Source organism: Cynara cardunculus, unplaced genomic scaffold (assembly GCF_001531365.2).
Source record: "Cynara cardunculus var. scolymus isolate 2C unplaced genomic scaffold, CcrdV1 Un_Scaffold_5807, whole genome shotgun sequence".
NCBI classification, from domain to species: domain Eukaryota; kingdom Viridiplantae; phylum Streptophyta; class Magnoliopsida; order Asterales; family Asteraceae; genus Cynara; species Cynara cardunculus.
Genome location: NW_020202605.1, coordinates 18516 through 28090, shown reverse-complemented (window position 1 = coordinate 28090; position 9575 = coordinate 18516). Strand labels below are relative to the sequence as shown.

The window sequence follows — 9575 nt, the reverse complement described above, 5'->3', positions numbered from 1 at the left end:
AGAGTTATAAATACAATATGAAAAATTAGTAATTTCAATTTTAAAGTATAAGGATATTAATGTGGTTCATAATTTTTTGTATATTACTTGACATGTGTTATGAGTTGCACGTTGCCGAGCACCGGTTAAAATAAAAGAAAAAAAATACACGACGAGCACGTATCCCCGTTCGATATATTTAAAAGGAAAAACATTAATACCGTGTGATGCTGCGTGTTGGGTGGGTTATTTATTGGTGTACCGTTATTTGGAATTTGCAACAGATCATAGACCCAAACAGCTGAAGGAAGAAGAAGAAGAGCAACAATGGCGACACTTAAGGTACCATCTACCGTTCCTCCTCCCTCTGAGGACTGTGAGCAACTCCAAAAAGCTTTTGCAGGTAGTTATCGTCTTAATTATTACAATATCCTCTTATTGTACATTTCGATTTTGAATGTTTGTTGGATCGATCTGTGTTGTTTCTTTTTCTTTAATCTCCGATCTGTGTTGTTTTTGTCTCCGATCATCGGAATCATACATGTTATTCTGTTTTGAATGATTTTCTTCTTGAATTGCCGTTGATCCGTGAATCCTTTTACGCCGATCATGTCCTATGATTTGTATAAATGTTAAAATATATGTGTGATCGTTTTTTGTTACATAGGATTCGCATTGATGCCTGAATTGCATATCCCTTGTATAGTCGGTTGATCATTGATGCGTTTCTGATGATAAACTTTGACGCGAAATTTTTGGTTCCGTTGATCTGTGATTAATCGGATTAGGATTTCAGTCACACGTCCAGAAAATATAATTTATATGATGAGTATTGTGTTGAAATCTTAATGGTTAATCCTAATACCCTTTTTCTCCCGCACTAACATGGGGAAAAGGAGAGGTGAAACACTGGACCCATTGATGCATGTGTGAGCAAACCATGATCAGAAATTCAGGATGCAAATTTAAAAGTGAAAACCCCCTGGACAATGTTGAGTAAAATCCAAACAAGAGCATGTCTAGTGGGCCTAAGCTCTCCCTTTATAAAGAATAATCATTTGATTCATAAAAAGAAACCATAGGTATAAACAAAAGCCGGCCAAATAGAGATCTTTTTCTTTGTACCATATGACATACATACAAACAACCTCAAAATGGTACACATCATAATGACCATAGTAGTTTCTTGATTTTAGTAATAGGATTACTTCAATTTTAACCACTGAATCACCATGGTTTGTAAAAATTAATGTTGCCTTGGATTGTCAAGACACGAATTTTCCGATCTATATGGCACTATCACATACATTGCTAAAGCAACTCTCCTTTCTAAATGTAAAAGTGTATTGGGAATTCCTATATATTGTTTATTAGAACTTTATGTCATTAATTTAGTTTACTATTTAATAGTTGCTGATATGATTTTTGAAATATGTGATTAGTATAATTAAAGTTGTATAAAAAATAGCATGTAATTTCATGTGGAATGTCATGGACATCGAAAACTTGATGTGAGATTTACGATTGTTCTCTATTTTGTTATAACAAATTCCTTTTGATCTTCACATAAAATAGAGAAAATTCTAAGTTTAGAGAATTCTCCAAAACTTTGATGTGTGGAGGGAGAATTAATTTTTTTTATTAATTCTCACCATGAGATTGAATTATTATTATTATTTTATATAAATTCTTTTTAAACATTGTATTTGGACGATAAGTTTATAGAATGTTTTAATAATATAATGAATATTGAAATCTCTAAAATAGCGAATTTGTTCGAGTTAAATGTAATTGTTGTTAGAAATTTGACTTTTGATTCTTTATTTTTAAAGAAATTATAAAGAATGTGTTGGAGATACCATATTTGTCCATCAATACAACTCCTATCATGTAACAATGTAAAAAGTAATAAAATTACTATCTCATTCTCAAAATTAAGGTTACAAGCATGTGACTTTTATCAGAAAAAAACATAATGAACACCATATAAACATACATTATAAACAAATCATTGAAAGCGAAAAGAAAACCACTTTTTCCATTGAACTAATTTTATAGAAAAACTTTTTGTATTGACAACATCTTTCAAAAAGTTAACCATTTTTTGATGCTTTTAGTTGGTTTTTAGTTAGTTAATCAACGGATAGCACTTCGATTAGATCTGTTTTCCATTTTACAAATTTCCTTCTCAACAACATAAAAATTGCAAATTTATGTACTATATCAATAACCAAAGAGCACTTCACATTTGGGCTTTTGGGCATATGTTTCTAACATTGCACCAATATTTGGATGATTTAGCAAGCACACTTTCTGACTTTCATGTTTTGATTTTGATCTGCTTTTTGTAACTAATTAGAACCATGTGTTTAAGATTCAGAATTTCTCTAGTGATCATCAATCATTCTTCTTATGCAGAATTACATAATGAGATCATTATGAATCATCATTTGTAATTTTATAGTATTATAAATAGCTCAAGAATGTCATAGAAGAGATGCTTCACCCAACTGTTAGTTTTATTAAATTAATGAATTTTTGTTACACTCAAATTAATCCGAGGGATCCCAATCAACTTATTTGTAGGTTGGGGAACAAATGAGGCATTAATCATTCAGATTCTGGCCCATAGAAATGGAGTTCAGCGCAAAAAGATTCAAGAAACATACTATGAAGCATATGGCGAAGATCTCCTCAAAGATTTGAACTCTGAGCTTTCCAGTGATTTTCAGGTTAGTTGAATCATGAGATCTTCAAGGAAACAGCCACTCTGTCCTTTGGGTCAAAGGTCAGATCTGCATACATCTTGTCTCCAGACCCTGCTCTTGAGCAGGAGCAGGATATACCGAGACATTTAATTTGTTTTGGTTTGGTTTGGTTTTGAATCATGATATCTTCTGTTTCGATTGTGTTAAACTGGGATTATTTAGCTTTGTGGAATAGGAATCTATATAACTACAAAATATGCATTTTTTAACTTGTTTAAACAGCGGGCAGTTATGTTATGGACCCTGGAGCCAACCGAGCGTGATGCATATTTGGTGAATGAAGCAACAAAGAAACTGACTGCAAGCAATTGGGTTCTGATGGAAATTGCTTGTTCTAGGTCTTCAGATCACCTATTTTGTGTGAGGAAGGCATATCATGCTAAAAACAAGAAATCCATCGAGGAAGACGTTGCACATCACACATCTGGGGATTTCCGAAAGGTCTATACCTCCATAATTAAGCTTGTACATAAATTGATGTTGAATCATGAAATTTACTAAGTTTCATATGTTACCCACCTTTCTACTTCAATATATAGTGGAGCCCGGAGACTATTAATTTTAGGGTTCCACATATTTATATGGTATAATAGCAGAGCCTATAAATTTGGGACATTTGTGCCCATCTAACGTTTGTTGGAGGTGTTATGGGCCCTAGCCGACCATTAGCTTGTACTCGATGTTAAATCATGAAATGTACTAATTTCCATATGTAACCCACATTAGAGGTGGACCTTTTCACTTCAATATATAGGAACCTTCCTTCTTTCCTTGATGGGTTCGGTATCAGAGCCAAGGTCTTATAGCCTCTATCACTAACACCTGCTACACAACTTCAAATAGTGTTATTTTGCAATTTTTAGGGTATGTTATCGGTCATTAGTACGGTTAATTATTGATTATTTTTTTCCCACCCACAGCTTTTAGTTCCTCTTGTGAGTGCTTTTCGGTATGAGGGAGATGAGGTGAACATGAGTTTAGCGAAATCAGAGGCTAAAACCTTTAATCAGAAGATCAATGACAAAGCTTACAACGATGATGAGCTGATCAGGATTCTTACAACAAGGAGCAAAGCTCAACTCAATGCAACATTCAACCAATACAACGATCAATTTGGAAAAGCTATCACCAAGGTATTATATACCTCCCTCCTATTTACTTGTTTAAAACCATATATTCAAGCTCCCATGAAATTAGTCGAGATACACACAAGCTGTCCTGCCAACCACCCTTTTTATATGTTCCAAATAATCTTGGATATATTAGATTTAACCCATGAGTCACATAATATTGTCTATATAAAAATTGTGAAATATTTCGAGTCTGGAATCTAAACAACTCCAAAATATTTCGTGTCTGGACTCCATTTTCTCATGAGTTACATACCGAACATATCTCATCATGTTGCAGGACCTGAAAGCCGATCCTAAAGATGAGTATCTCAAACTTTTAAGATCTACAATCAAGTGCTTGACTGTTCCAGAGAAATACTACGAGAAGGTGCTGCGGCTGGCAATCAACAAACTAGGGACGGATGAATGGGCTTTGACCCGTGTGATCACCACTCGTGCTGAGGTCGATCTGAAGCGTATTGCAGAAGAATACCAGCGAAGGAACAGTGTGCCATTGGATAAAGCAATTGCTGGAGATACGTCTGGAGACTATGAGCAAATGTTGCTTGCATTGATGGGCCATGATGATGCTTGAGTACTGGTTTTGTTTCTCATGAATGTCGTGGTGCTGGATCTCGTGGTGTTTGATCGCCGTATTGCTAGCGTTCTAAATGTCGACTTTGAATATTTTGATGTTGCGAGTTTGTTTTATATGACTATATGGGTTTGCAAAGAACATAATTTGGTGAGTTCGGACAATCATATGGCAACGTTTTATTGGGATTTTTCCAAAGCCAAGACCCGAAGGTACTAAATGCCTCTGACTATTTTTTAAGCAAATGAAATGACGAAAGATGAAATATTGTTAAAGGGTTTGGAACCTAGTCAAGCTAGGCATTTCAACCTTAGGTCGAATTTTATTAATTAACATGAAAAATACAAAGGGGGACATAAAAACCAAAACCCCAACTTACAAAATATAAATATATCACATAAAACGATGTTTTTTTTTATAGGGAGGGGGGAGACCCCTCCATATCAAGATAAAACACTAAAACGCTAAAACCGCAACAATGAAGCGCTCGGGTAGGAGGAAACCTCAACTACCAGAATCCAAGGCACCCCGAGGGAAAAGAAAGAGGGAGACAGAGAAGAAGAAAGAAGAGAAAAGAGGGAAAAGGAGAGAAGGAAGAAACGGAAAAGAAGAGAAGAGGGAAGAGGAAGAAAGAAAGAGAAGGAGAGAAAGAAAAAGAAGCCAACCACAAAGGAAGGGCCCAACCAAGCCAAGACCGGGAAACAAACGGGGGAAAACTGCAAGGGAAGGAAAAGGGGCCTAAAAACAGGCACACCCTAGATCGCACCGAGAGAACCAAGAAAGCAAAGGAGCACACACCATCAGCAGACAACACAAGAAGACAGACGGCTAAGGGAGGTTCCAGGCAAGCCGAGCCCGGACAACATTAGGAGAGGGCTTGAAAGTCAGGCTTAGGAGCCTGGACCGGACATCATCGGTAATCGTCTTCACCACCATAATATTCGATCTTCTTTTATTCTTGAAGATACGGTTATTCCTTTCCTGCCACAGGTGGTAGACAGTCCCAGCTAACACTAATCTATGAATAATAGACCAGACGGTCTTTCCTTTGGTGGCTTGCTGGAACATACCAATAATATCAACCCAGTTGTCCGGGACACCAGTGAGGTTAAGCTTAGGCTTTAATCCATTCCAAACCTGATTAGGAAACGGGCACTCAAAGAAAAGATGAGAATGCGAGTCAGGCCCGTTTTGACAGAAAGCACAAGACAGGTTGGGGTGGCCCTCCAAGAACCGAAGCTTATCATGCGTCTTGAGACGCTGCTTGAGGGAAACCCACATAATAAAAGCATGTATGGGAATATTTTGAGAAAACCAGACCATATGATGTCATGAGACATCAGGCTCGTTTGGACGGAGGGATAGCCAGACCTCATGAACGGAGAATGAAGTGAGACGGCCATCCCTGGTTCTCCAGAGGAGTTTATCAGGGGTAGCCGGGGAAAGGACAGGAAGAGGGGAATTGCGGATTAAAGGGTTGGGGCTGTCCCTCAGGAGAGGGCAAGTCCAAATACCCTGGAAGACGATATCCTTCACAGGAGCAGAGAGAGAAAGATTAGAATTGATAATATTACGAGAAGAGGTGTGCTGGTAGAGGGGGCCAGCAGGGTGCCAGTTATCATACTAGGCTGATGTGGAGGCGCCATCGCCAATCTTGGAGACAATGGAGTCTCTTATCTTGTCCCGCATGCCCAGGATCTTCCTCCAACCCCAACCAACATCACTGCGTATCGGGGCATCCCAGAAGTTTCGATCTTTCAGCCTGTAGGAGTGGATCCATTTAACCCATAAAGAATCCTTATTGGTAAGGATCCTCCAAGTATGGGAGGCCATGAGGGCAAGATTCCAGCTGGCAAGACTCTTTATACCAAGCCCGCCTTGAGATTTGGGGAGGCAGACAGTCTTCCAGGAGACCTTAGCCTTCCCCCTTTTGAGCTCACCATGGCACCACAGAAAGCCCCGCATGAGCTGCTCAATCTCCTTAGAGATAGACATCGGAAGCACGAAGATAGAGGCCCAATAGATTTGCATAGAAGATAGGACCGAGAGAATGAGCTGCAACCTACCGACAAAGGAAAGGGACTTATTTTTCTAGTCATTGAGTCTGGATTTAAACTTGTCAACAAGGCCTTTAGAGTCACGATGATAGAGACGAGTAGTGATAAGAGGGACACCAAGATAGCGGACCGGAAGGGAACCCTCCGGGAATTGGATAATGGTCTGAATCAAGTTTTTAGTGTACTGGCCAACATTACAATAGAAAGCCTCGCTTTTGGCCGGACTCGGAAAGAGACCAGAAACACTAGAAAACTCATCAAGGGAATCCTTTATGACACGGACAGATTCACTATCACCATGCCAGAATATGAGGAGATCATCAGCAAATCAAAGATGGGTGATCTTCAGCTCCTCACAATTCTGATGAAAGGAAAAGGTGCCCGTTTCATTCATTTTTCTTTTGGTCAAGAGGTTAAGAACCTCCATGACCAGGGTGAAGAGATAGGGAGAAAGAGGATCACCCTGCCTCAAACCACGACACCCTTTAAAATATCCATGGAGGTTTCCATTAATGCTGACCGAATAAGAGGCCGTGGAAATGCATGACATAATCCATTTAATCATGGTAAGGGGAAAGCTGTAGCCGAACAGGGCAGTGCGAAGGAAATGCCAATCAACAGTATCATAAGCCTTTTGATATCAACTTTAAAGGCACAGCAGGGGGGGGGGGCGTTGCTTATGATACCCGTGCATGAGCTCCTGGACGAGCAGAATATTATCAGTAATGAGACGACCCAGAATAAAAGCAGACTGGTTCAGATCAACCAGAAAGGAGAGATGATCTTTTATGCGATCAACAATAATCTTGCTAATGATTTTATAAATGACATTGCAGCAAGCTATAGGACGAAAGTCGGTGACATGAGAGGGGGCAGCCGACTTGGGGATAAGGGCCATAATAGTGCTATTAAGCGACTTTAAAAGCTCACCATTCGTGAAGAACTCACGAACAGCAGAGCACACATCCCTGCCAACAATACTCCAAGCGGCTTTGAAGAATTTGGAAGTGAAACCGTCAGGCCCCGGAGCTTTATCATCTCTCATCTGGAATAGGGCCTGCTTGATCTCTGAGTCAGAGATAGGAGCAAGCATCATGGCGGCTTGATTGGCATTAAGCTTTCTGGTGAATAGGAAGGCAGGGTTATGAATAGGAAGGGAGGGCTGAGACGTACCGAGGAAGTTTTCAAAGTGAGAGACAAAAAGCTGGGGAACCTCATCATTAGACACCCAGAGACCGTCAGCATTTTGAATGGTATCAATACGATTCTTGCTGATACGACTCTTGATCGACTTATGGAAAAAAGAAGAATTTCGGTCTCCTTCACGGAGCCAATTAATCTTGGCTTTTTGCTTCAGGAACCGCTCCTCATTGAGGCAAGCACTATTGTAGGCAGATAAATACCCACATTGCTCCTCTCCGAGGGCCCCATTGTCAGGATCACAATCCAGAGCGGTCTGGACCCTGTCAAGCTCAAGCCGCAACTTAGACACTTTGGAATGAAGATTACCCTGATCATTAAGCAACTTACGCAGGGGTCCCTTAAGATTTTTAAGATTTTGAAAAATCTTATACATCTCACGACCAGTAAGATCAAGGCACCAATTGGAAGAAACAATAGTCTTAAAAGACTCTTAATAGGTGAGAAAGTTAGGAAACTTAAACGGTTTGGGTTTACGAGGCGAACGAGAAGGAAGAGTAAGAACCGCCGGACTATGATCCGATGATCGATAGGGGAGAAAGACAACAGACGCAGACGGGAAGTGAGCAAGGGAGTGAAGATTGCCCAAGACACGGTCAATCTTTTTGAGAAGACCTCCCGTACCATTAGGGTTTTTAGTCCAGGTAAAGAACAAACCCTTGAAATTGATATCCTCCACCTCAAGGTGTCGGACACATTCACAAAAATCATTCATACCACGATTAGGGCCCGAGATGCTAGAAGAGTTGTCCTTCGGGTCAAAGGCAACATTGAAATCACCCATGATGAACCATGGGGTGTCCTTAACGACAAGTTTATGACCCTTAAGAGAAGCCCATAATTGGCGACGGGCAAGGTGGTAATTATCCGCATACACCACAGAAAGGAAAATAATCTTAGAGGAGTCACGTATCTTAACCTGAAAATGCATCACCTGATCGGTGGCATTTAGGAGCATCATGTCAACATAGACGGGGTTCCATGCCATAATAATACGGGTACCTCTAAGGCAAAGGGAACCATTAGAGGCCCAGGACCAAGACCCAAAAACTCTCTCACAGATAGAAGGAAGACTAGAAATAGAAGCACGCGACTCAAGAGAAGCACAGATTTGGAGGTTCGAGACTCGGATAAGATCTCTCATAGCTCTCTGATGGGAGAGATTACAGAAACCACGAGTATTCCACGAGGCAAAGCTCGTCATGGGGAAACGGGGGAAGGGGTGGAGTCCATCTGCTCGAATCAACCTGGGGAAGGGGCAAATCAAGGGCAACGAATCAGGCGGTGTCGCCATCATCCGACTCAACCTCAATCATATCAACCTCATCCAGGAGGTCATCCTGATCGAGGGGATCATCCTCGATCTCAAGGGGAGCAGAGGAAGGAGGGAGGGAAGAAGAGGAAGACCCAGGATCTCTAGGAAGAGACGAGTCAGAAAGAATGGAGAAGCGGTTAGAAGAGGGAGTGGGAGTCTTGGAATGCTTCCGGGATGAGGGGGTGGGTTAGAAGACTTGGGGGATAGACGGGATAGGATGGGTGGCCGGGGAGGGGAGGGTGGGGGGCTAGGGGCTAAACCCATGGGGGGGATTGAAATGGGGGGGAGAACCCTTGGGGAAGGGTTCGATCTTTGCACCTTTTGAGCTTCTTGACGTGGGGGGCCGTCATCTTTTCTTTCATCTTTGCACCCACTTGCTTCCCGTTCGATGTAGGCATGCGGGTCTCCTTCTTCTTGTACTCCTTCCTCACTATGGGTATCGATGCCTTAGGTTTTTGGCTTTGCTTGAGGACACGGGTCTGAAACCCTTCGCTATCTATCATAATTTTCTTGCCAGAAGTGGATTGCTCATTCGTATTAGTCACATTA

At 40.8% G+C, this 9575-nt stretch overlaps 1 protein-coding gene across 1 annotated transcript; it reads left to right on the top strand.

Annotated features, from left to right (window-relative positions):
• Positions 1 to 223: 223 nt before the first annotated feature.
• On the top strand, positions 224 to 4647 carry LOC112504496 (annexin D2-like). Its single transcript, XM_025108435.1, has 5 exons — positions 224 to 382; positions 2566 to 2711; positions 2970 to 3188; positions 3668 to 3880; positions 4158 to 4647. Exons 1-5 carry the CDS (start codon positions 307 to 309, stop codon positions 4452 to 4454), a joined length of 951 nt encoding a protein of 316 aa, XP_024964203.1. The 5' UTR covers positions 224 to 306; the 3' UTR covers positions 4455 to 4647.
• The last annotated feature ends 4928 nt before the right edge of the window (positions 4648 to 9575 follow it).

Bases quoted from the DNA above. Each gene is read 5' to 3' on its own strand.
- LOC112504496 (XM_025108435.1), top strand. From the start codon at position 307: ATGGCGACACTTAAGGTACCATCTACCGTTCCTCCTCCCTCTGAGGAC. The intron at 2,712-2,969 runs GTTAGTTGAATC...TTGTTTAAACAG, and splicing joins AGCTTTCCAGTGATTTTCAG to CGGGCAGTTATGTTATGGAC. The intron at 3,881-4,157 runs GTATTATATACC...ATCATGTTGCAG, and splicing joins TTGGAAAAGCTATCACCAAG to GACCTGAAAGCCGATCCTAA.